The 26,292-nt window shown below is 43.3% G+C and overlaps 4 protein-coding genes and 1 long non-coding RNA gene across 9 annotated transcripts in view; 3 read left to right on the forward strand and 2 right to left on the reverse strand.

Moving 5' to 3' along the window:
- The first annotated feature begins 2,716 nt into the window (after positions 1-2,716).
- hlfb (HLF transcription factor, PAR bZIP family member b) lies at positions 2,717-8,011 on the forward strand. 2 transcript variants are annotated; one of them, XM_069518075.1, is made up of 4 exons: positions 2,717-2,957; positions 5,335-5,691; positions 7,181-7,395; positions 7,655-8,011. In XM_069518075.1, exons 1-4 carry the CDS (start codon positions 2,864-2,866, stop codon positions 7,871-7,873), a joined length of 885 nt encoding a protein of 294 aa, XP_069374176.1. In that variant the 5' UTR covers positions 2,717-2,863; the 3' UTR covers positions 7,874-8,011. The 2 variants fall into 2 exon arrangements, with proteins under 2 accessions (XP_069374176.1, XP_019960228.1); XM_020104669.2 differs by having other exon boundaries at positions 7,658-8,011.
- Positions 8,012-10,364: 2,353 nt separating this feature from the next.
- Positions 10,365-15,483, reverse strand: smim36 (small integral membrane protein 36). Its single transcript, XM_069517879.1, has 2 exons — positions 14,131-15,483; positions 10,365-12,633 (listed from the first exon to the last, which is right to left on the reverse strand). The coding sequence occupies exon 1, from the start codon at positions 14,595-14,597 to the stop codon at positions 14,256-14,258; it is 342 nt and encodes a 113-aa protein (XP_069373980.1). The 5' UTR covers positions 14,598-15,483; the 3' UTR covers positions 10,365-12,633; positions 14,131-14,255.
- A 2,763-nt stretch (positions 15,484-18,246) lies between these two features.
- LOC109640585 (transmembrane protein 100-like) lies at positions 18,247-20,514 on the reverse strand. The gene is made up of 2 exons (XM_020104670.2): positions 20,380-20,514; positions 18,247-19,519 (listed from the first exon to the last, which is right to left on the reverse strand). The coding sequence occupies exon 2, from the start codon at positions 19,481-19,483 to the stop codon at positions 19,013-19,015; it is 471 nt and encodes a 156-aa protein (XP_019960229.1). The 5' UTR covers positions 19,484-19,519; positions 20,380-20,514; the 3' UTR covers positions 18,247-19,012.
- Positions 20,515-21,324: 810 nt separating this feature from the next.
- On the forward strand, positions 21,325-22,420 carry LOC109640587 (uncharacterized). Of its 2 annotated transcripts, XR_002203516.2 has the most exons (4): positions 21,325-21,598; positions 21,703-21,805; positions 21,933-22,058; positions 22,132-22,420. It is a non-coding gene; the product is annotated as an uncharacterized lncRNA (long non-coding RNA). The 2 variants fall into 2 exon arrangements; XR_011239758.1 differs by lacking the exon at positions 21,933-22,058.
- A 2,808-nt stretch (positions 22,421-25,228) lies between these two features.
- Positions 25,229-26,292, forward strand: part of ankfn1a (ankyrin repeat and fibronectin type III domain containing 1a) — a 40,757-nt gene continuing 39,693 nt past the window's right edge. Inside the window, exons 1-2 of one of the 3 annotated variants that reach the window (XM_069518057.1) lie at positions 25,229-25,400; positions 26,178-26,281. In XM_069518057.1, the coding sequence (XP_069374158.1) occupies positions 26,205-26,281 (77 nt within the window). In that variant the 5' untranslated portion in view covers positions 25,229-25,400; positions 26,178-26,204. The remainder of the gene's footprint in view (positions 25,401-26,177; positions 26,282-26,292) is intronic. The other 2 variants (XM_069518055.1, XM_069518056.1) reach the window with 2 other exon arrangements.

Here is a 26,292-nt window from a genome sequence, read left to right on the forward strand (position 1 = left end):
ACAAGACGAGAGCGTCGATGCTCCCATGAACATATTTATGAACATTTGTCTATAGACTGAATCATTCTCCACCTTTTCTCGACAGGATCCTGATGAACGTCTGGAAACAAAACTCTGGCGTCTTTTTCTGAACGTCCGCATGATGTGGTCCTTTCTTTAAGACGATGACAGAGACGATCACGGCTCTTCAGTCAGGACATTTGTATCTAGGTTGTTGAGAAGTTTGTCTTAACTGAAGCTGCACAGACGTGTCCTCACAAGTCCAACTGTCCGTCCCTCTGCTGTTATTATTGGACAATCGTGTGTTATGTCATAGAGTCAGATCGATACAGAGAAACACTCTCTTCCTTTTCATCCACGTTTCCTTCTGACGTCTGCATCGAGACAACAGAGTAAAAGAAGAAAACTACGGAATAACCAAAGAAAAGTCAGTAATAACCTGATTATTTTACAGTTTAGCTCCAAGTCAAGAGAGGGAGTCATTTATTAACTGTCAGTAATGTGTGTGTGTGTGTGTGTGTGTGTGTGTGTGTGTGTGTGTGTGTGTGTGTGTGTGTGTGTGTGCAGGCTGGAGGTTGAAGGCTGATATATTCCTGCCGCCTGTGGCTCCAAGTATTGATTCCAGTGAGTACAGCTATAAATATCTGCTGCGCTCGGAAACGCACACACACACACACACACACACACACACACACACACACACACACACACACACACACATGTCCATCATGTGTCCATCATGTGTCCATCATGTGTCCATCATGTGTCCATCATGAGTTTGATGCTGAGACATTATCATGTCATTAAAGTGATTTTGTTGGACGTGTATAAAAACTCTGGGGGCCGTCCTCCATCACCTGCTTCACACAGGAACAGTTCAGCTGCTGAACGACCACGACGCTTAAATAAACAACTGATGGAAAACATTTGTGTCTCCTCTCCTCTCCTCCTCTCCTCTCCTCCTCTCCTCCTCTCCTCTCCTCTCCTCCTCTCCTCCTCTCCTCTCCTCTCCTCCTCCTCTCCTCCTCTCCTCTCCTCCTCTCCTCTCCTCCTCTCCTCTCCTCCTCTCCTCTCCTCTCCTCCTCCTCTCCTCCTCTCCTCTCCTCCTCTCCTCCTCTCCTCTCCTCCTCCTCTCCTCCTCTCCTCTCCTCTCCTCCTCTCCTCTCCTCTCCTCTCCTCCTCCTCTCCTCCTCCTCTCCTCCTCTCCTCCTCCTCTCCTCCTCTCCTCCTCTCCTCCTCTCCTCTCCTCCTCTCCTCCTCTCCTCCTCTCCTCCTCTCCTCTCCTCCTCTCCTTTGTTTTTTTGCTCCTATGAACACATGAGGTCCAATGTGACCAGGCTGCAGGGGGGAGGAGGGGAAGGAGGGGGAGGAGGGGGAAGGACAGCTGGAGATGGAGGCCTCTGATTGGACAAATGTAGGTCAAGCCGGCCCATTTATGTGACCCAGCATTCCTCTCTGCAGAGTGTGGGTGTGTGTGTGTGTGTGTGTGTGTGTGTGTGTGTGTGTGTGTGTGTGTGTGTGTGTGTGTGTGTGTGTAGGTGTGTGTGTGTGTGTGTGTTAAATATTAGAACAATAAACCAACTTTATGTCACGTGTCACAAACTGAATTGAAAGTTGTCAGAAATGAGAAACTTGTTGTTGAAAGTGAGAATGAAAAAGACTGAATCAGGGAAACGAAAATATAAATATAGATTTTAAAAACTGAGAAACTTCAGACTGAGCAGGAAGTTGTTCTACGACTACTTCCTCTAATGTGATGTCATCAGCTCTCTGAGTGGTGCACTGGGGACACCTCGAACTAAGAGACGCCATATCAGTGAGATTCTGAAACTGATGTGAAGCTCCACCAGCTCCATCAGCTCCACCAGCTCCATCAGCTCCACCAGCTCCATCAGCTCCATCAACTCCATCAGCTCCACCAGCTCCATCAACTTCATCAACTTCATCAACTTCATCAACTCCACCAGCTCCATCAGCTCCATCAGCTCCACCAGCTCCACCAGCTCCATCAGCTCCACCAGCTCCATCAGCTTCATCAGCTCCATCAGCTCCATCAGCTCCACCAGCTCCATCAGCTCCATCAGCTCCACCAGCTCCATCAACTTCATCAGCTCCATCAACTCCATCAGCTCCATTAACTTCATCAGCTCCACCAGCTCCATCAGCTCCATCAACTTCATCAACTCCATCAACTTCATCAACTCCATCAGCTCCACCAGTTCCATCATCTCCATCAGCTTCATCAGCTCCATCAGCTCCATCAACTTCATCAGCTCCATCAGCTCCATCAGCTCCATCAACTCCATCAGCTCCATCAGCTCCATCAACTCCACCTAAAGTGACACCTGAGTGTGTGTTAAAGATCAATGAAGTTGAATATTGATGATTAATCATCATGTGACGCTTTTGTGAGGAGGAAGGAGGTAAGGAGGGAGTAAGGAAGGAGGTAAGGAGGGAGTAAGGAAGGAGGTAAGGAGGGAGTAAGGAAGGAGGTAAGGAGGGAGTAAGGAAGGAGGTAAGGAGGGAGTAAGGAAGGAGGTAAGGAGGGAGTAAGGAAGGGGGTGAGGAGCTAAGGGGGAGGGAGGAGGAGGTAAGGAGGGAGGGTGTTTGTCTAGCGCTCTGACGTCAGCAGTCCTCGGCTGTCAATCATGGATCAGCGCTGGTTGTGTCCTCCTCGCGCTGCTCATCAGACACACGCGCACAGGACGCAGCGCGAGCACAGCGCTTTGTCCTGACAGCCTTTTATCAGGAGGGCTTTGATCCGCAGGTTTCCAGTCAGTGTGTATTGGAGGGTTCTCTCTGGATGTAGCTGCAGATCTGAAGAAACATCTCATCCTCACTTTTCTCTTCGCGTCTGGAGAAAATGTCTCGACCACTTCCGCTCAGTTTTCTGGCTCCGCACGGAGTCCTGAAGTCTCTGCTGGAGAAACCTGTGAGGCTGCAGCTGCACCATGAAGGTGTGTGTGTGTGTGTGTGTGTGTGTGTACTCAGACTAACAGATACAACTATAAAGCTCATTAAACGTGTTTTGAACATCTGCACAACTCTTCTCAAAATGTCATATTTGATTTCTGATCCTCTTTTGAATTCAGCTGCATCAGAATTTCTCTCAGCGTCTCGTTGTGACTGTCAGGGTCTGAAGTTCTTTCATATTGAATCACAGGATAAAGACTAGAAACATATTCACAGTTAAAACTGTTTGTGCTTCACTTGGAATGATCATTTAACTTTCTGTTAATTGTCAATTAATGAAGAGTCTTTTAAATCCAGAGGTGAAGACTTCCTGTCCTCATCCTTATTTAGAATCAGAGGATGACATGAACAAAGCTCGGTTCAACAGATTAATGAATACAATTATTTTTATCGTTAATATTATTTATACGATCAGTCATATTCTTGGTTTGATTTTATAAATGAAAACGATCTCATCATGAATCCTGATTAACTGTCATTATCTTTTAGGTTTTATACATGTGAGCAGAAATCTGTCTCATGAACAGTAAAGATAATATTAGTTCTGATAAATGTCTTGATTCCTGTGGGACAGACGCAACTCCATGTTTCTGTTGGTTAAAGTTGTCGTCCTGTGGCTGGTGGACACAGAGTGAAACGAGAAGTTTTGTCATCATGTCAGATTGAAGTCAGTAACTCATCATTCACATTGTTTACCTCGCTGTCTCCTCCTCTCTTTACCCAGAATGCCTCCTGTTTGTTGGTTTCTCAGAACACGACATTTCAGGTGTCCTCTGGAGGGACATTTTAATCTTTTGTCCTGTGACCTACATTTATTTATTTTTATTATTATTTTTTTATTTAGCACTTGATGTATAGATAGATATAAATACAAAGAAAAGACCAAACAGATCAGTGCAGGGAGCGAAAAGCTCAAACACACTCAAACCCATTGAAGTATAGTGCACATTTAAATAATGAAAGAAATATTAAATAGTAAAAATTCAAAGAATGAACATGTAAGCAAACTGAGACAAAAGTACTTTAGACAACCAGCGATTCAATGAGCCTTTAAACATCTTTTGAAATGTTTAATAGTATAACATTTCAATGCCAGGTGTGAAAAGTGATTCCATAGTTTAGCAGAGTTGAGCTTGACTTGTTCGAAATCGAGGAGGGTGAAGATCTGCAGCTTGCCTAGTTGCATAAGAATGAACCTGTGAATTTGCTTTAAAATAGCATTTAAACTGCTCAGGAATATGTCCTTTAGTTTTATATATCTTATAAATGAAAACACAGATTTGAAGTATATTGATGTCATAAATAGTAAGGATTCCAAGTCTTTTGAAGAAAGAATGGATTTAGGAAACGATTCGGAACGGGTTGTAATTCTCATAAAGCGTTTCTGAAGGAGCAGAATGCTGTGAAGGGTAGTAGGAATGTACTTGCCCAAACTAAATTACAGTAGGAGACATACGGATAAATCAAACTATAGTTTGCATAGCTTGTGATGCACCTGGACACCTCATCAGTAATGTTACATGGGTCATTGGGGGTTTCCGGTCTTTCAACAATCAGACACCCTCACACAGAATTTCCTGCTCGGAGGCTTCAGAGATCACAACCATGTCTGGCCTTAATGTTGTTGTGGCAACAGCTTCTGGGGACTTCAGTAGCTTCCCCAGGTCAACTCTCAGCTCCCAGTCTTGTGCTGTTGCTTGCAAATATAATTATAACTTTTGTTGTTAACTTATAAAATTAGATCCTCGTCAGAGAAGGAGAGTAAAAGTGTTTCTCACAGAAAACACGTGTGAATTTACTTTACGTAACTTAATTATTTATTTAAAGATCTGAAGTGTGTAAATCTACATTTCCTGCAGAGAAACTCTTCCTCGCTGGTCGAAAGGTTTTCACTCGATTGTTGATGTGTCCTCACTCTGTACATTGACTTTGATGCTGATCTGATATGTTGTGATTTATTACAATTAATTTTTTTACCATTTCCCAGTGAAGGGTGAAACCTGACATGTTTCCAAACTCTGGTTTAAAATGTGCCTCACATGCACTTTGTGGTTCCTGAAACATGATGACGTAAAACATCATTCATAGGACATACACTTCGCCACCTGCTGGATCAAATCAGTAACTTAGAGAAAAAACTCATAAACATTTAATGAAACCAATGACGTTTGCTTTCGTTCAGCCTTTAAAATATGATGTATATAAATATTATTTTACCCTCCTGCCATGAAACTCGATGATGGATCACATGATACCAAATAACTATCAGAACCTCCAGAGTTCAGTCAGGACTGTGCTGCGCTGATAAACTCGGAAAATCCTCCTCATAGTCATAGTTGTGTTTTGTCTTTTCTCTGTCAGCTTTCACCAAGGAGCAGGGGAAGGAGAAGAACCTGGAGGAGGAGCACAGCTCCCCCCAGTCAGCCTTCCTGGGCCCAACACTGTGGGACAAGACCCTCCCCTACGATGGAGACACCTTCCAGCTGGAGTACATGGACCTGGAGGAGTTCCTGTCAGAGAACGGGATCCCCTCCAGCCCCTCCCACCACCATCATGACCAGCACCAACCACAGGCTACGTCATGCCAACCACTAATCATGCCGACAGCCCCTCCCACTCCGACGCCCTCAGTGATGGACCTGAGCAGCCACGCCTCCACCTCCATAAACACAAGCGTCACCCCTCCCATCTGTCTCCACAGCAGCCAGACGAGAGAAGGTAACACACTGACGACATCTCCGCAGCTAGTGTTGCCGTTTTTCAATGACGTCACAACATCACAGCCTCATGCAAAGAGAATAACTGCAGGTTTAAATATTTCACTTTTCAGGACAGGAAACGATTTCATAAAACATGCTGCTGTGTTTCATCAGTATTGTTTGGGTGTAACTCTTCATTAACAGAACTGAAAAGAAAAAGGAAAGGAACAAAAGAACAGTGCCCAGGATGGATCCTTGAGGAACCCCACCAGAGGTTCCCCAGTATGAATGAGAAGCAATTACCCAGAAACACAAGGAAAACAGAAAGTGATTTATTGGAGGTGAAACTTGTGAGTTTGTTGGTTCAGGAGCTCAAGAAGCTTCGGGATCATCCACTGGTTTGTCTTTGTCATCGTCTGAAAATAAAACGACAGCGTCCGTCTCTTTGTGACGAGTTAAAGCTGCAGGACGACGTCAGAGGAAAACCTCAGGCTGTGTGTGTGTGTGTGTGGACTCGTGAGCAGCTCGTGGCCCCGCCCTCTTGCTTGGAGGCCAACTGTTTTTTGAATTTCCTGTTGTGAGTTTGTGTGTGTGTGTGTGTGTGTGTGGATATATGGGTTGTCGCCCGCTGGCTTACTTCTACAGAGAACAGTATGTTCTTAAACTACTGATGTCATGCAGGGACACACACACACACACACACACACACACATTCTTGTACCTCTATCTTAGTAAGGGTTAGGATCTAAATATTTCCTTCACCACTGGTCCTGAGTCCAATGAAAACCAAACTGCAGCAGAGGCCGGAATGAATCTGTGACCCTGACAGAGTGGTCTATGGCATGATCGGACATATTTGTTTCCCACATGGTCCCAAATCTGTGCAGCAGATAAGGAGGCGGAACCAGAAGGATTACCCAGGGTGCACCAGAAAAGTGAATTAGCACAAACATCCTCATCATGCTTGTTAGTGGAGTCACTGCTAAACCTGTTTCCTCTTCTTGTACTTCGATCTAAAACATGGGGATCGAACTCTGAGGTCTCTTCACTGTTGTTAATCAATATTTCTTCACCTCTGTTCCTCTACGCCCTCCTGACCACCAGCTCCGACTGAACTACCTTAGCTAGCTTAGCTTGTAGCTTAGCACATAGTAATGATGATAGTAATAAAGTTAAACCTTGGTCCTGATCACCAACTCTGTTATTATATATTATATCATCTCTAATGTTGTGCTAACGTGAGAAAAATACAGCTTGTTCAGATGCTGGATTCAAGTTATAGACTAATGAACGAAAGGTTTCATATACATAGAAACAAAGATGGCGTCTCAACTTTCAGACACACACAGACAGTTGAATCCCAGATCTGTCACCACCTGGTGGCTGCAGCTCAGCACTGCTGCATCAGCTCATTTGTTTTATATCAACTAAATGTAAAATATCGAAAATCATGTGACCTCTGATATGTTTGATAACTTTTTGACTGACATGTCTCCGCCTTCCTTCAGGCCTCCAAAACTCCAGAAACACTCCGAGCCCCATTGACCCAGACTCCATCCAGATTCCTACTGGGTACGAACCCGACCCGGCCGACCTGGTTCTGTCCAGCGTCCCGGGTCAGGAGATGTTCGACCCGCGCAAACGCAAGTTCTCTGCCGAGGAGCTGAAACTGCAGCCAATGATCAAGAAAGCTCGGAAGGTTTTCATGCCAGAGGACCTGAAGGTAATTTGGAGCTGGTTCTGACCCAACAAACAAATCGCTCACTAAGCAACAGGTGATGATTTCCTGTTTTACGAAGAAGAAGAAAAAATACCTTAAATCTAAACTGGGTTTTCTTCTCAGACACAAAGTTCATTCTGAACAGTTGTTCTGGAGCATTCTATCGTATCACATGATCTTCATCAGTCGATGGAATTTAGTCTCTTTCCACAGAGAAAATATAACAAGTAAAATTAACTACGATTATTTGTCATCCTTCGAGCAGGATGACAAATACTGGGCCAGCCGCAGGAAGAACAACTTGGCAGCGAAGCGGTCCCGGGACGCTCGGCGGCTCAAAGAGAACCAGATTGCCATCCGAGCCGGCTTCCTGGAAAAGGAGAACTCGGCTTTGAGGTGGGAGGTGGCCGACCTGAGGAAGGAGCTTGGACGCACCAAGAACGTCCTGTCCAAGTATAAGGGGCTGCACGGGCCACTCTGACCGCACACACACACACACACAGACACACACACAATGAGCCCCGCCTCCTCCTGACCAACCAACTCAGTTACTCCTGATTGTGATGTCATTCCACCAACCAATGAGATAACACCAGCTGCTCTGAGTTAAAGGACAAACATCAACAAATCAGTAGAAAAGACTCAAACCATCACTTCCTGTCTCATTAGTTCCTCATTGGTTCCCACTGAGAACGCAAATGATTCTAAACGCCTCACACAAGTGTCGACTGATAAAAAAAAGAAACTGTTTTTATTGCTCTGCAATAGCGACACCTAGTGGAGACATGGAGGCTTTCAGGTTGTCTGCTCGTCTCATCATCGTGAAGATTTCTTCTAATTTGGTCCAAGTAATCATTTAGACTCATGAGAGAATGGATTTGATTTGGGGGGTCAAAGGTCCCACCCACTGTCCACATATACATACCCGTCACTTCCTCTTCCTGTTTGATCATCTGATTGCGGACGTCACGTTGTTGAACTTTGTGCCGTCACGACTGTGTCTGAGATTTATTTAAAAATCTTCTTTACATAAACTTTATCATAAATATAAAGAAAACACAAATTCAACCAAATATGTTTGATTATTGTATTTTATAATATATCATAAAATATATTTTATGTAAAATATAAACAAAGTGCGTATCTCTTATTTTGTAAAATAAAAGATGTTGATATTATTGTGTCGGAAATTTTCATATCGGATGATTTTTGTCTGTCGAGATGGAAAGAAAGAAACAGCTGATTTTGTTTGTTTGTTTGTTAAACGTTCAGAAACCAAACTCTTTAGTGCCATAGAATGTTTATTTTTTATATATATAAATATATATAAATATATATAAATCTCAAGTGTAGCTCAGCAGTGAGTACGCCCTCAGTCGTCTCTCAGTGTGGAACCTCTTTAGTACTTATATATACATATATATATGTATACATATATAATTGATATATGAAAGGTTTGAATCTTTATACAGAGATACTCGGTTTTTTGACATGTTATTATTACACATATGAATAAAAATGTAACGTTGGTCCAACCAGTCCGGGTCCTGCATGGACATTATAGAAATCCTCCGATGTTTGTTGTGTCCGATCTTTTCCTCCATGAAAAGACCACAGACTCCTCCCCCTCCTCCCTCAACTCACCTCTGCAGGTGACACATCAGCTGATTCTATGGCTCCTCCCCATCCTCTTCTTCATCCCGTCAGCAAACAGTCGCCTCCAAACATGTAGAATCTAATGTTCGTGTAGTTTGATGCTACGTTGAGCCGATAGAGGAATGTATTCACCAACCAGAAGCACTTCTCCTTCTCCTCCTCCTTCTTCTGTTTGAGTTTGTGTTTAAATTTACTTGTTCTTCATTTGTCCTCGATTATGTTTCTCATGATAAAAATGATGAATAAATAAATAAAGTAAAATTCACTGTCTCTCTGGTGTTTTTTTGGTGAACATAAGAGAAGAATGAATCTTGAATATATTCAAACAGGATTTTAATGATTTATTTATTTTATGAATCAGGTATTTTTATTTAATTTTAGTCATGTGTAAAATTACAGTATATTTGTCCAAAGTCTAATAAACAATATTACATTTTTTTTATGAGCTGCGCCTCTTAGAAAGGTAATGAAACGTTTCTTTTGGCCAACAGTGTGGTTGAATGAACAGTGAGTCTATGTGTGGCCAGCAGGGGGCAGCACCTCCACAGTGACTGGGTGGCAGCAGCAGGTCAAAACAGAAACAGTGAGAAACTCATCACGGTAAAACTACCTGATACATCCCATAATATCTTCATCCAGATCGTCTAATCACTGTCGACTAAATGAAGTCAAAATAAAAATAGTAATACAATAATGAAGAGAAATCTTTAAAAACCTCCAACAACTTCCTGCTCCTCTCCCCCAGAACTTCCTGTTGTCACCTGACCTCTGACCCTTCACCTGAAGCTCAGCTGAAACTCACCTGAGGTCTGTACTAGAAGCAGGATTTGTGAGTATCATATATATCATATATATCTATATGTTGTCCATCAGTCTTTAAGGTCAAAGTTCATCACAGGCAAACATCAAAGGTGTTTTTTTGGATTAATTTCTGCAACTTTTATTTTGAAAAGTTCTGTTATAATCAGATCAGGAGCTGATGGAAAATAATCAGAATAATGATAATCAGAATAATAATAATCAGATGAACAACTGAATCCGTTTCATCTGACAACTTTGATCAGATCCTCGTCTTATTGTCTGGAAACATGTTTCATATCATCTAAACTCTCGATGACATCGATGTGTTCATGTTCTGATCATTTGCAGGAAGAACAAACGTTAACTACCAAATGAAATCTTATAAGAAAATACAGTTTTTCATAAAATGAGATAAAAAAATGTTTTACTTGAAAAACAATAACAGAACGAGAATCATTGATTTTAATTGTGTTGCAGCTCAAATTCTTTTAATCAGCTTCATATTAAAAACACAGTTCAGCTTCGTTTTTTATTATTGATGAATTTGTACAATTGTTGTCGTTCACAGCTGATGAATAAGATTTAAAGTACATTTAAAAATTCTGGTCACTTTGTTTTACACAAAAACTTTTCTACAACAATGAGAAAACAAATCAATGAAATGTTTTTAAAAGCAATATTAGCGCTATGTTCCCTCTGTGTTATTATTGGTATTGTTAAGTATTATCACTATTATTATTATTATTATTATTAGTAGTAGTAGTAGTATCTGAACCGGAGTTTTAAAGAAGTCCTGAGAGGCCAGTGAATTTTTATTTTGTTTTACCATTTTTCCAAATAAAAAATCCACACAACAAGCATTTTATTATATGTCCTAGTTAAATTATTAATTATATATATATGTATTTATGTTAAAGAAAATAATTAACAGATGAAACTTTTAGTTTTTATTAGATTGGGATAATGCACTACAGCTTCTTGTGGATAGATTGAGTACTACAACAACAAACACCAACCGGCCTCAGTGCGTCCATTTGTTTTCATGAACATTAAAGTTATTGTCAAATAATACATGAAGTATATTCCACTAAACTCACGTCCGTTACTGTGAATTTTCAGATCATAAACAAAAACCAAAAAATCACAAAAGTAAAGCCCAAGTGTTTCAATCGCCCCCTGGTGTCTGGCTGCAGTATAGGTCATAAACACTGCCTCCTCCATGTTAGCAGATGGGACATGGCCCAAACTAAAAAAAATCAAAGTTGACGTTAAATAAATGTTTGTAAAAGATGGATTCTGTCATTTCAGGGAGTTCTGATCATCTTTCATCTTTATACGTTTTATTGACCTTGAAAAAGAAACGTTGGTGTTTTTAAGATTCAGCTTCTTCTGTCAGGATGTTTTATTCTGTAGGTGAAAAAGTTGAAAGGTTTAAAAACTGTTGGACCGTAACTTCATCGAGCCTCTGACGTCACAGTGATCGACTCCTCTGACGCTCACTAGATAACGAGCCTCATGTCGGCTTCAGATGAGTCGTCAGGTCTGAACACGACGTCGACAAACCGAAGCTTAAAACCATCCCCCGTCAAAAAAACAGCAGAGGGGAAAAACAAATACTTAATACATCTCTAATACTCTGTTTATAATCCAACATGAAAGATGTGGGGGTGGGGGGGTCGTTATGTAATTCATATCAGGGACAGGACGCTGCCATTGGCTCCCCCAGCTCTGTGCTGTTTTTTACGTAAGGAGATTTGTCCCAGCGAGTGCCTCGGTGGCACGAGTCCTTTACAGACTCGGATCATCTGTCACTCGCTGCCACAGCCAATCAGCAGTGAGGATGGTCTGACGTGCGTGGGGGGGGGGGGGGTTCTGGATTTTGGACGTTTCAGTAAAAGGAGGGATTAAACCAGTTTGTCTTTTTTTTAACATATCTCGGATGAAGTATTTTCAGTTTCTCTAAAGTTTTTTTTTTGGGGGGAGGGGGGTTAAGTTGGAATTGGCCCCGAACCTCCAAACTCCAAAACTCCGGCCCTGCAGCGAAAGTGCACAGAAACATTCCCTGCCCCCGTTTCAGATCTTCAGAAAAGAAAGAATCGGTTTGTTTCTCACAAAACATTTGATTCTATCTCTTCAGAGATTTTATCATAAAACTCACAAATCACATCAAAATCTAATCGGTGATGAATAAATTCACCTGCAGCAGAATCACATTTTGTTCTGTGTCTCATTTCATGAACACAAATTTGAAATGTTGGTAAAATTCCTTATGAAACAGAAGTACGATGGAGTATTGTTCACGAGAAGAGTTTAACATCAGATTGGTTGAAGATTTAGATGCAGAAGAAGAGAAGCTCCACAGAGCACCTGGGTATTTCATAAAGTTCTTTCTTTGTTCTTGTGAAATTATTCTCAGAATTGACTTTTCTTACGTCCTCTGATTCTTTTCTAAACAAACAGATCAGTGAGTGACACTCATGATGATGATGATGTGACACTCTGTCTGAGGATGAACTGAACGCAACGCCTCAGTCTCAGTTATTCAGACGACGACAGTGACGAGTTAAAGCTCCGCCCTCTGCGACCTCAATGTGTCCATGTGTCTCACAGTCTCGTCCCTCTGAGATCAGGCCTGCTGGACATTAGTGGACGTTACTGTTCTTTGTTTCCTGTGGCGTGATGAGGTCACATTCAGCTGGTGTTCGTGCTGCAGATCGATGGAGGCTGTTGGCGAGAGTTCAAGGGTCTTTTGGGGGTTTTATTTTCACCAGGAGAGGGCGCCACCTTGAGAAAAAAAACAGGAAAAAACACAGAAGTGAATAAAACCTGCTGCCATCTGGTGGTGATGATGTCATTTACAGTCAGAGTCTGTTCAGTAGTGATCGTGGAGTGAAGCCTTTGATGAAGGCGAAGGTGAAGGCTTTGATGTTTTAGTTTGGTCCATATCCCATCTGCTAACATGGAGGTTTATGACCTGTACTGCTGCCAGCCACCAGGGGGCGGTCCAGGCATCACTTTTGGTAGCTGCCACTCAAACCTCAGAGAAATATTTTCTAATAAACAAATAATTTTGAGCAGAGTTCGTCTTCAGCTTTGATTGGACACTGGTTTGTTTGGATATAAACAAGATGATTATCCCGTGGAGACGTTTAAACCTGTGGATGAGATTAACAGATGTTTCCTGCAGCGTCTCCAGAGGATTTTCTCTCCAAACAAACGTGTTTTAACACAACATCTGCTGCTGCCACATCTGTAACCCTCACACCACAGGGTCCGTCAAAGGGATGAGTGAGCGTCCATCCATTCATTATATTCCTGTCAGTGAGGCTTTGTGTTGTCGGCTTCATCTGGCTGATGGGGGGGGGGGGGGGGGGGGAGGATTTACAGAGCAGATTAACGGTCTGGACCTGAGTCTGGGGGAGGGGAGCTGCACATTGTCCGATTTATCTTTCTATATATTAGATACATGAGACGAGGAACGTCACAGTCCACATTCGCAGATGTTTGGTTGGACAGACGTTCATTGTCCTCAGAGGACGAATCACTTCATGGGTGAAACACAATCTCCTGTTGCTTCTTCTATGGAGTCTCAGTCTCTAGCTTCAAGTCATCTTCAGTACAACATGACGACAACACAGAGTAAACTTCTAAACTTTCTTCATCAGCATCAAATTCATTAAGTCATAAGACTCATAGACTTCTATAGAAACAATCAGCGCAGTCGCCCCCTGCTGGTCATTTCACAGAACACAGGTTTCAGACAGTTGTGTGACGGCTTCATGTTTGGGAGCCGTGATGTCACTCAGTTTATAAACAGTGTTTCTAACAGAGACCTTGATCTAAAGGATCGTCACAGCTCATGTGCTCCGTTCCTTCAGACGTGAATCTAATGATCAGGTTGTGACAGTCGCCTCGATTGGTGTCACACATCAGTCATAATTCATTTCATTGTTTTTACTAATGATTAGTCAGAACATACAGAACATGACACTGTGCACACGTGTGTGCGTGTGTGTGTGTGTGAGAGACGAACAGATTCTAACACACACACTTTGTTCAGTGATATTTTAACACAAATAAATAAAACAAACTCTTCCGTGTCATCGTCACTGTAACACAACTGAAGTTTCACACAAACACACTGATGAACAGAAAGTTAAAGACGTGACTGAACCATTTGATCAGATAATTAATGAATCGATTAAATAAAATACTTCAGTTGTCGACTGTCAGCGGGGGTCGATGTAGGGGGCGGGGTTACTAAAGGTCCTGGCTACTTACCTCCGGCTGACCTCAGCTGCTCATCGACACCAGCGAGGGATGTTAAAGATATAAAATAAAAACAAAGTGACGCGACTGCACTTCATGGTCGTCAGTCTAAAACCTTCCTCTTTCTCTCCTCTTCCTCACACCAAAGTGCTCCTCTTCTCCCTTTCTCTTTCCCGCTCCCTGTCTCCTCTGTCCCGGCTCAGGTCTGGCGTCGGCAGCTCTCCGTGGGCCGCAGTGTTGTTGGGCTCGTAGCGGGACGAGGCCGGCGAGTTCTGCATGACCACCAGGCGAATGGGCGACTGGCTGGGTGGCGCTGGCGTGTTGTCAGGCGCGTACTCCTTGGTCGGGTCTTTTCCCCTGCAGTCGTACAGGATGCAGGAGATGAGGAAGACCAGGAGCAGGATGACATAGCTGGCGACCAAGATGATGAGGTTCAGGGTGACGGGGTCAATCTCCAGGTAGAACTCCATGAAACCCATGATGCCACTTCATATCTCGACCCGGAAGGAAGAGAGGGCGGGAAATCAGAAAAAAAAGAAAGGACAAGGAAAGAAGAGAAATAAAGAGAAATATTGGGAGATGAGACGAACCAGCAAAAAACAAAAAGACTGATGATGGACGGAGGATGGACAGCTGGCCGGAAAGAGAGAAAGAGCAAAAGACCACGATGGACGATGAATTGAGGGATCAGCTGAGAGAGAGAGAGTGACAGCAGGACGATGTGAAGCTTTAACGGACGTTAATCCTCGACTTCCAGCAGCCAATGACCAAAGCTGCTCATTTTTAATAACTTAAGCCACCATTATTTTGATTTTGCCAACTACAAGAACACGTGGTGACAAAACTACTCTCAGCAAAATGGAGGACGGACCTTCAGGACGAGCATCATCATGTAACAACACATTATTATGTCACCCAGTGTTTTTTTTAAACGTGAACTCAAATTAGATTAGAAGCATTTAAGGTCACAGAACTGTCTGCAGCTCCACGTGAACATTCGTGTTTATTACGTCCTGCTATCGTCTTTCTTTTTGCCCTGAACTCTGTCTCACAGGCACAACTTCCTGTGCATCATTTCTCATTTGTCACTGTGAGCGACTGGACAAACGACAGTGAGCCACAGTCGAAACAGGCGCTGCCATTCTTTTCAAACACAATGTAAACTTCCTGCATTGAGGCACTGCCCCCCCCCTTCACTGCAGCCACCTCAGGCCACGAGCTGCTCCCCTCGCTGTTATTCAAAAAAGTCTTTAAATCCGTCAACACGCCCCAAAATTAAAGAAACAGATGCAGAGAAATGGATTTTTGAGGAATGAGAGGAAGTGCCTCTCCCTGGTTAATGGAGCCTTTCAGGGCCTCTCAGCGATTGTCAGCCCGGTCGCTTGTTCTCCTTCCAACGATGAAATCCAGCTTCTATCACACAATCTGTCGCAGCCCAGACCCACTGGAGCCCATCGACCTGCAGACGACCCATTGAACCACCTCCTGCGTCCACGAGTTCCTGAAGTTGTGTTTTAATGTCTGTGAACGTTTCTCGGTGCAAGAAATAAATCGGTTTGAGACAAATCATGAAGGAGGGAGAAAAGGAAACAACATGAAGGATGTGTTTCCTCCTGTAAACCATGACTGTTGATGCAGAACTTCATGTTTAAAAGTTTCTTCTCCTGAACGGTTTTACCAAACTCTGGTTCCAGACCCCTGAGAGGTCAGCGAGGGTCACAGGGGAGCTGCAGAGTAAAAATTACAAACATTACATCATTGTGAACCTTTATAAGAAAAATGAGAAGATGACGGACTTAGATTTATTTTCGTTTGGTCCATGTCTTATCTGCTAACATGGAGGAGGAAGGGTTTATGACCTGTACTACAGCCAGCCACCAGGGGGAGATTCAGGTGATTTTGCTTTACCTTTGTGGAGCCGTTGCTTCCTCCATCTTTTTTTACAGACGTAGATTTCACTGTGTGATGCTGAGTCAGGAGCTTTTAATTTGACGAGTGATGAACGTGCCTGACAGATTCGAGTTGGAGCCTCAGGAGAAGTTTGTGTAACGAGGAGCGTCGCCTCCCTGCAGCTCTGACGCACTTCATGTGTCTCCTGCCTCAGTTCTGAGTCACGGCACCGTTCATGTCTTGAAACAGTTTCAGTCCTCGTGTCCTTGTGTTTCAGTTGTTTGTAATTTGTAACTTCACCACTAGATGTCACTAAATACCTTGCATGACACAAGTCGTTCAGATTGTTCAGATGTTCACATGTACGACACCTGATGACGTCACTGACTCCTGCACACTGAACCTTAACGTCACAATGATTATAATGGAGACAGGTTTTCTGGCGCCACCTCTGGTCATCCCAGTTTTTGTGACGCTGTGGAATTTGTTTATCGGATAAACATCGTGTGAGTCTGAGTCGCCACTCGAGTCCTCGTCGGTTCCGTGGAGACAATCAGCTGATCAGAGACTCCTGCTGAGAAACAGCAGAAACATTGGACTCAAACGGTTGGAGGTGAAGTGGATCAGTTTCTTCTCTCTCCTCGTCTCCTCTGACCTTGTTGCTCCTCTGACGACAGAACGATCTCACGCCTGCTGTGGAACCAGTTCAAAGTTTTAATAGAGGGCGTGTGTGAACAGAAACTCCTTCCTGTTCTCCGGCTGATCCCTTTCAATGTGCTGCTCCCCCGTCTCTTAGCGTGCCAGGCCCGTTTCCGGCCTAGAGTCTGGGGTGTGTTTAAGAGGGGGAGGGGGGACACCGCCTCGGTGTTACACCTCTGGTCGCTCAGCTGGTCACTGTTACAGGAAGGGAGGGAAGGGCCGGGATTTCCCCTCTGAACGCTAACAGTCTGAGCCGAGTCACTTTTCCTCCACAGCCACTAGGAGGCAACATCATCAGCTTCTAACAAAATAAGCATTGACATGAAATTCAGTATGGACACGTATCCATGGTTACTTCAGTGATCCTCTGATGGACACGTTACAGTTCTTTTTTTTTTAGAAATGTCTTTATATGATGTGGTTCAGACGCTCGTGTTCACTTCAGGATGAACCATAACAACTTATACTTCATATTTCATTCAAAAAAATCTATTTCAGTTGCGACTAATGTTTTGATCGACTGAAGAAAAGAAGAAGTGATTTGTCTTTGTGAATGTTCGGAGTTTCCACTTCCTGTCCATTTACACACACACAATTTCTATTTCGCCTTCGCAGCTTCGTCACGTTTCATACGTCCTCATCAGAAACTCGACCGAGGATCCCCCGCCCCTCCATCTCTGTGTCTCTTTTCTTTTCCTCCTCTTTGCCGATGTCTCTCACCCCATCCACATCCCCTCTCCTCCCCCCTCCTTCCTCCCACATTCCCTGGAAGCTGCGCTCCGGCGGAGATAAAGTTAGCACTGCAGAAGTGACAACACGTTGTAACCGTTACCCGTCACCACCACCTGACGCAATCCCAGCCTCCCCCTCCTCCCCCCCAGTTTATTATCTGGTCGTGTGTCTGTGCGATGCTAGGCAACATAAACACAACTAAATATAACAGCGAGCTGCTACAAGTTTCCAGCCGCTCGTCGAGGGTTAGAGGAAAGAAGACGAGTCGGGTCAGAACTTCATTTCAGTAAATAAGAACAGTTTCTACATGTGGATACATGGCGTCTGGATCATGCACGAATCAAACATACAAGTCTTCATGCAAATAAAACATATCTCGACCTGTGACCTCACGTCACTGTACGTTAGTCTGCAACTGTTTTCAGACAAGAAATGAACTCCGGACGTTATCCTGGAATGATCAGAGAGGTCCGTGTTCTCCTGAGGATGAACCATGAGCAGCTTCACTGTAAAACTTGGTGCAAAAATGAAGTTAAATTAAATTAATTCAAATTGATTTTTTCTTGCTTCCACACATCAAGATATCTGCTGTGGTTCATGTTTGGAAATTAGAAAATGTTAGACGAGGAGGTTCCAGATGTTTTGGTGATGAGGGCCGACGCCGTGTGGACGAGCTGTAAGTTTATGTCTGAAAACAGAATCATTCACTCTGAACTAAAGGTCTTCTACCTGTGATCCTGCAGAATGAACCAATCACACACAGAGAAATATACGGAGGTCACGACCAGAGCCAATCAGGCGACTACGTTCAGACAGAAGCGTACCTTTTATTTGTCAGAATATATCGATTATTAGCAGCATTTAGTTACAGACTGAACATGTTTATATATAAACTCTTTCCACATTATCAGAGTGCGTTCAAGAGTCTGACTCATTTATTCAATGAATAAAAGCACAGATTGAATTTATTGTTGTTAAATATTTAACTTCACCTTGATGAGTCAGAGTCATTGTGAAACCTCTCAGACGACGGACTTTTCTCTGTTTGAATGATGACGGAGATGCATTGGTTCTCTAGTTAAACAGGAAGTGATATTTTATTTTGATATTGTTGCTTTTATTAAGATGAATTATTCGTCTGTGCTTTTATTTAACTGCATTTTATCATCTCAAGGTTTTGACATCACAATATGCTTTGAACCTTGAGCCCTTAATCCCAACGATTCCATGACAATGTTCTGTTCACACTATGTGACCCTTGGGGGCCTCCGTAGAAAGTTCTCAGCAGAAGTTCCCAGAGTCAAAGTGACGTCAATAAAAGTCTTGTTTTGTCCAAAGAACAGTTAAAAAAATCTGCGAGAACAAAAGTTTTAAGATTGTTGGTTATTTTAGTTTCATTCTGTGACGACTGATCCATCGTGAAACAGGTTTTTTTTCCTGTTCATCTCAGAACTGGACGTTTGTAGAAGAAAGTTTAACCATCGTCCTTCATCCAGCTCAACGTCTGTGGAGTCTGTGTGAGGTTGTGGTTGTGTGTCATGTGACCCACGACAGCGTCATCATCAATTTCTTATCAGGCCACGCAGTACCCCTGACTGGCAATGAGGGCGGTCTGACTCTCCCTCCGTTTGTCTATCTTCTTCCTCAGTCGAACCCTCCAGCAGATGGCGCTGGAGCCCAGCAGTCCCAGCCCGGCGGACAGCAGCACCAGCCCCAGTACTGAGATGGTGGACCCGTGAGAGTTGAAGGTGTACGCAATTGCTGTGACCACGATGCCAGCGATAAGGACAACCACGCCAAACGGCACGGTGCAGCGGTAGCAGGACATCTCGGCACCACCAGTGGCTGCCGTTAGCTGGACCTCATTGACATGTGGGACGCGCGTCACCACGACAACGCTGTGGTCCTTCCTGGGCTTGTCCCGGTTCAGCTTCTTTGCAGAGATGGACGCCGGCGGCTTCATGGCACTCCTGGGGATCCTGGGACCACCTTTGCAGTGAAGGTCGTCCACGGTGATCTTACTGGTGAGGAAGAGGTGTGCCATCTTGATACTGATGCTGGCCAATCACAGAGCAGCTAGCTGGAAACAGAAAGTTAAAGGGACGTTAATGATTCTCTTAATAAAGAGCATCAGCTACTGTGGCCTTTAAAGGACAGAAACAAGTTTGAGTTCATTTACTAAGCTATGCTAAGCTAACTGATGTACGTAGCTAATCAAATCATTTTCACGTTAACATGTTAACACAGTGTCATGTTCCCGTTAACGTCTGCAGGTGAAGGTGACGACGTAAACTCAGCTGTTTAAAGTGTAAAGTAACCGCACGCCACCTACTGTTCATTTAAGGACACTGATTCACTGATACATCTGTTTCCAGATGAATTTAATGGATCTTTTTGTCAAAACACAAACAGTTAATAAAGATGGACGACATGAAGGTTCCCAAAAGTGAATTATTTCTCTCGTCCCCCTGGTGTCCAGCTGCTGTCATCTCAGGTCGTTCTTCTCTCACTGATGTTTGTTCTGTTCAGTATCAGTTTGGTTTGATTCAGTTTTTTGATGAAATAAAAACTCGTCAGTTAATGTGAAGCTGAATTAAACATTTTGCTTCAGAACAAAACAAGATTATAAGTGAAGTAACTAATAAAGTGAACAAAGTGATTTTCTCGACTTCTGCACAAAACTTAGTTACTTTTACTACTAACGCACACACACACACTCACACACACACACACACACACACTCACACACACACACACACACACACACACACACTCACACACACACTCACACACACACACACACACACACACACACACACACACACACACACACACACACACACACACACAGTGATAAGTTGTGATGATGCAGTTGCAGTTTTCTGTTTAAAAGTAGAAGCAGCTCCTGGTTTCTCTTAGTTTTTATTCTCATGAACTCACTCAGTCATGTTCCTCCTCGGCTCCTCGGCTCCTCGGCTCCTCAGCTCCTCGTCGCTCTGCATCGTCGTCTCTCTGCAGTAAGAAATGAGGGAATACGTCTATCAATAGAAGAACGGGTGAGGAGGGACTCCCCCCACTTCTCCCCCTCCTTCTCCTACTGAACCAGAAACGTTTTAACTCTTTCCTCCCTTCAGCTGGAACCAACTCTGTCCATCATACTGATCAATCACTAACAATGTGATGGAGGAAACTGTGACAAACCGCTGTGAGGATCCAGATGTTTCTGCAAACAGAACATTGAAGTATTTCTTCATTTTAAACAATCTGTGTTCAATAACTTTGTCAACATAAATATATGGAAAATACAAAACAACATATGAAACACATGATTAAAAACACACTTACACACCCGATGCTGAACACACACCCATACAATTCTGTAAACACACACGTGAACACACACCAAGCATCGTTAGCCATGAGCTTAACGTCTTTAAACGAGGGACAAGAGTTTGAGTCTGGTTTCTGTTTCCACTTTGACCAATCAGGTTTGAGCTTTGATCGCCCACAGTGTGGAGAGAGAAAGAGGAGGAAGTTTTAATCTTCATCATATGTTGTTAACAGATGAAGAGAAATTTAAAACACAGAGAGTTTGTGTTTGTGTGGAGAAATGAAATCAGAACATCTGACAGTGATGGAGTCACATGACCTCTCCCAGAATCCTCCTGCTGTGCAGCCTCCGCCCTGCAGCTGGAGACGCAGTAAACTTCAACATGTGGGAGGAATCAGCTGAGGTTTGTTTATTGTTCTCATCCTGTGTCGTCCTCTGAGGCTCCGTCTCCATGTCCAACATCTACAAACCGACGAGCTGCGAGCATCATGTTAACACATGTTCACTTCCTGTTTGCTACAAACAGTAACAGTAACAGTAACACTTAACAGCTTGTCCCACCCTCGTCTGTTTTTGTAGCATGTGTTACGTTAGTCGTTCCGTTGAGTTAAAGCATCATTGAAATGGTTTGTCACTGAAGCACAATGAATCCTGGGATCTGTTGGGCCGTTGTCAGCTGTATTTGAATTGATATTTGATTGGATGTTTATAAGCCAATCACAGGGTTTTACATCATCTAAAGTGGACTGCAGTGACCACACCCTCTTTTTCAGGGAGCGTGGAGGATGAAGCGTGACGTAAGCAGCCATCTTGGAAACACCAGGCTCTGTCTGTATCTGAATCATTTAGAAATAAAAACGTGTAAAGAATCAAAGTTGAATCTCATTAAAATGTTTTTAACGAAAACAAGTAAAATTATTTTTTCTCCAAAGGTTAAAAGTTTTCACGACACTGAGTCCAGAGTCGACAGTGACGTGACGCCATCGCCTCGTCGCACCGAAACCATCCAATCACGTCACAGACGCAGTGAGAGAAGTGAGTTCTCTGACATCGTGTCTGACATCGCTGCTTTGGTTTACGATTGGTTGATGATTGGTTTATTGACAGGAGGGGGCGGGACATGTCTCGTACAACAGCCAACTTTATTGACTCTTCTGTTCAGGTTGTCTTTCATAAAACCGAGTTTCCAGCAAACAAGAGTCGATGTTTAAAGACAGTTCCTCTTTGTGATGCTTCACAACGTCTTCAGCGCTAACGTCAAACCCCGCCCCCTCAGAGAGCGAGCTAGGTGGGCTCATCTGTCAGTTGTTAGATTTATGAACTTTAATGGATCTTAAATCTTGTTTCTGACGCTCCCACAGTTTTCAGCTGGACACATCTGGACTCTGCTGATGATCCTGTCAGGGACCAACAGGGGCCCCCGGTGAGTCCTTCCATCAGGAGCGAGGGGTCAGAGAGAGAGAGAGAAAACAAGGAGCTGTGAACTGAGTCAGTCTCTGAAATCTCTCCAATGTTTATTTCCCAGCAGCCCTCTGTGCTCTCAGCCTTTATTTCCCTGAAGGATTCATACAGATTTTCTAAAGTAATTCTCTCTGAGGAAAATCAGATTAAAACAAGATGTTGAATTAAAAGAACTAAATCTCTTCCTTCCATCAGTGTGTTTGAGATCATGAGTTATTTGGTTTGGACGTTTGTCTCTGGAGACGTGGTCCACAGCTTCCTCTGCAGCAGATGGTTTCAGTCCGTTCATGTGACGAGCTTTTCCTTTCTCTTCCTTCCTGTGAGCACAGGTGTGTTCCATGCTCAGTTTTATCTGAAACAAAGTGGAAACGTTGACTTTGCATCTTTTCAGCTTCATACGTCCCAGTTACTAATAAAAACCTTCTGACCGTGAACGCAGCATCACGAGGCCTCGACACATGAACCCATGAAAATATGACAAAAAAACCTTTCAGCTGGTGGAGGAGGAAATATGTTGAATCTTTTCCTGAAGGTGGCGCCACAGACACAGTTATGTTGTAATTAATATGAAATCTTTAGCTTTATTATTATTAAAGTTACTTTGTCTCTCAGCAAATAAATCATCTGAATTTAAAAGTTTCATCTTTTCAAAGATTAAAATCAAAAAGGTTTCATATTTATTATCTGAATGTTTGTTATTGAAAGACATTTATTGAGTTTAATTCTCAGTGTCGTTTCAACAACAATAATAATAATAATGACAATAAATCTTGATTTTGTTAAAACATGGTCACAAATTGTTTTACAAATCAAAGCAAACAGATAAAAGACAAAATAAAATCAAGTCAGAAACAGTAAAAGGATCAAATGAATAGAAAGTGAACTCAGGTCGTCTCTGGAATATAATAAAAATATGTTTTGAGCTTAGATTTTAAAGAGGCCTATGACTCCGCCTGTTGAATTTCCTGAAGCACAACGTTCCACTACCTCGGGACAGTTATCTCTAAGGCCCTGTCCCCTTTAGTCTTCAGCCGAGAGTTTGAGAGTTTGACAAACTTTGACAGACGCCAAGAACAGATTTAACATCAGAGGAAACTGAGCGATAAAGAAAAAGAACCAAATAAAGAAAAGAAGGTCAAGAAGTGAAAAAGTGAAACGATTACAACTAATTTAATTCAAAGACTAAAATAAAATCCTGACTTAACTATGACATGTTTAAAATGGAGAGAGTCAGTGGAGGAAAAGAAGGAGCTCCAGGTTTAGACGGGCAGAGGAAGCGTTCCCATAATTCTCTGTTTTCATGTGGGATCCATCATGTCAGGATTACATCACTTCCTGTCGCTGAGCGTCCAGCCAGCAGCCGCAGCCCTGGAGAGACGACAGGAAGTTGTCCCAGTTCAGAGGTCGACAGATCACAGGAAACATCACAGGCGTTCAAACCTTTTAAATTCAGTCAAAACACTTCCCATGAGCCTCTGCTGCAGCTGGAGCAGATGAACCAGCTGAAACTGTCAGAATCTGTCAAGAGATCAATAGTCAATAATCAATTATTAATCAATGCAAAGTGTCAGAGTATGTTTAATAAGAAAGTCTGTACTTTAATTGTTTTGATTTATGATTAAATCTGATGAATAGTTATCAGCTGAAACCATACTGACATCTAGTGGTGGTAAAAGGAACATTATAAATACAAGTAAACGTGTAGCTGACTGTTCTAAAGTTACAAGTTCAACACATTATTCTAAATTATATATATTATTGAGTAATTAAAACTTCCTCAGGTGTGAGTCGGAGACGTGTTCTATCAGATCTTATATATTTGTATATGTTTGCTTTCTTTCATCATATGGGGTTCGGGTGTGTGTTTCCATAAATCACAGGTTTAATGAGAAATTACATTAGAAAAAAAACTCTTGTTCTTCACTTTGGTTTATTTACTGACTTTTCATTTTTTCTTTCCTTCTTTAATTTCTTTAATTTATTCTTTGTGTCCATCTGTTTATTTTTCCTTCAGTTTGTCTCCTCCTTTCTTTCTTGTCGTCTCTTGAGCAGGTGGAACTGATGCTGAGAAGACTCGATCTCTCAGGACCAGTTAGTGAGAGCACAGCAGACGATAACTGGCACCTCTTGTCTTCGTCTTCCTGACTGAGACACTTCCTGTGAAGAGAGGGAGCTGTCTGTCAAACAGACAACTGTTTGTCTGTCCTGAGACCCGTGAGTTGTGAGTGGTCAGTGGTACTGAGTGAGAGTGAGAACAGTATTGAGACGGGGCCCTGTGCTGCTCAGTGAGAACAGTATTGAGACGGGGCCCTGTACTGAGTGAGAGTGAGAACAGTATTGAGACGGGGCCCTGTGCTGCTCAGTGAGAACAGTATTGAGACGGGGCCCTGTGCTGCTCAGTGAGAACAGTATTGAGACGGGGCCCTGTGCTGCTCAGGGAGAACAGTATTGAGACGGGGCCCTGTGCTGCTCAGGGAGAACAGTATTGAGACGGGGCCCTGTGCTGCTCACTGAGAACAGTATTGAGACGGGGCCCTGTGCTGCTCAGTGAGAACAGTATTGAGACGGGGCCCTGTGCTGCTCAGGGAGAACAGTATTGAGACGGGGCCCTGTGCTGCTCAGGGAGAACAGTATTGAGACGGGGCCCTGTGCTGCTCAGTGAGAACAGTATTGAGACGGGGCCCTGTACTGAGTGAGAGTGAGAACAGTATTGAGACGGGGCCCTGTGCTGCTCAGTGAGAACAGTATTGAGACGGGGCCCTGTACTGAGTGAGAGTGAGAACAGTATTGAGACGGGGCCCTGTGCTACTCAGTGAGAACAGTATTGAGACGGGGCCCTGTGCTGCTCAGTGAGAACAGTATTGAGACGGGGCCCTGTGCTGCTCAGTGAGAACAGTATTGAGACGGGGCCCTGTGCTGCTCAGTGAGAACAGTATTGAGACGGGGCCCTGGCTCCAGATGTGCAGTGAAACCTGAGTCCTCGCTGCTCTGATCTGTGTATTTTGGGATGTTTGACTCGAGGCAGGACAAAGACACGTTTCCAGGAACAGTGTGACCGAGCAGATGTTTCTGCTCTGGGAGGAGGAGAAGAAAGAGGAGGAGAAGAAAGAGGAGGAGAAGAAGACGAGTGGGTGTTTGTGCTGCAGAAGAAGAAGCTTCCTCTCTGACGGTCAGTGTCTCTGGTTTAAATGTGCTGAGCTGTTTAAAACTGTGATAAGTAAGTGTAACTAGTTAGTTGTGTGAGTGGAGGTCAGGTGACTCTGGTTCTAGTTAACAGTTAGTTAGTGTTGGTTAAACGCTTCAGGTCAGTTTGACTGAAGTTTAACTCACCAGGTGTTTTCTCTTTAACTCCCTGACGAGTCCAAACAGTGAGCACGTGCACGTTAACACGTTAATGTTACCATCATCACGCACGTGCACGTTAACACGTTAACACGTTAACTTTACCATCATCACACATGTTAACACGTTAACACGTTAACTTTACCACCATCACGCACGTTAACACGTTAACTTTAACATCATCACACATGTTAACACGTTAACACGTTAACGTTACCATCATCGTGCACGTTAACACGTTAACTTTACCATCATCGTGCACGTTAACACGTTAATGTTACCATCATCGCTAACATTAAAGTTAAGTTCACAGTGAACGAACACTTCTGGACTTTCAGTGTGAAACTCATTAATAATTCATTTTGTTTAATTCATTTAAATCTAAAGTTACTAGAAACTGATTCTTGTTAAAAACAACAAATACAAATCTAACATGGCTCCATTCTGCTCCGGTGATGTCATCAAACACGTGAGTTTACATGTTCTGATCTGATCAACGAGAGAAAAACATCATTGAGATACCCGTTAACTCTCTCTCTCTCTCTCTCTCTCTCTCTCACTCTGTCACTCTCTCACTCTCTCACTGACTCACTGACTCACTCAGGCTCCTCCCCCTCAGATATGGCTGAAGATGTCTGAGAACTCTTGTCTTTTGTTGACGTCACGTGACTTCAGGACGTCGTGCGTCTTCCAATCAGCTGATGACAGGTGAGGGGGGG

Source organism: Paralichthys olivaceus, chromosome 21 (genome assembly GCF_024713975.1).
Source record: "Paralichthys olivaceus isolate ysfri-2021 chromosome 21, ASM2471397v2, whole genome shotgun sequence".
Taxonomy (NCBI): domain Eukaryota; kingdom Metazoa; phylum Chordata; class Actinopteri; order Pleuronectiformes; family Paralichthyidae; genus Paralichthys; species Paralichthys olivaceus.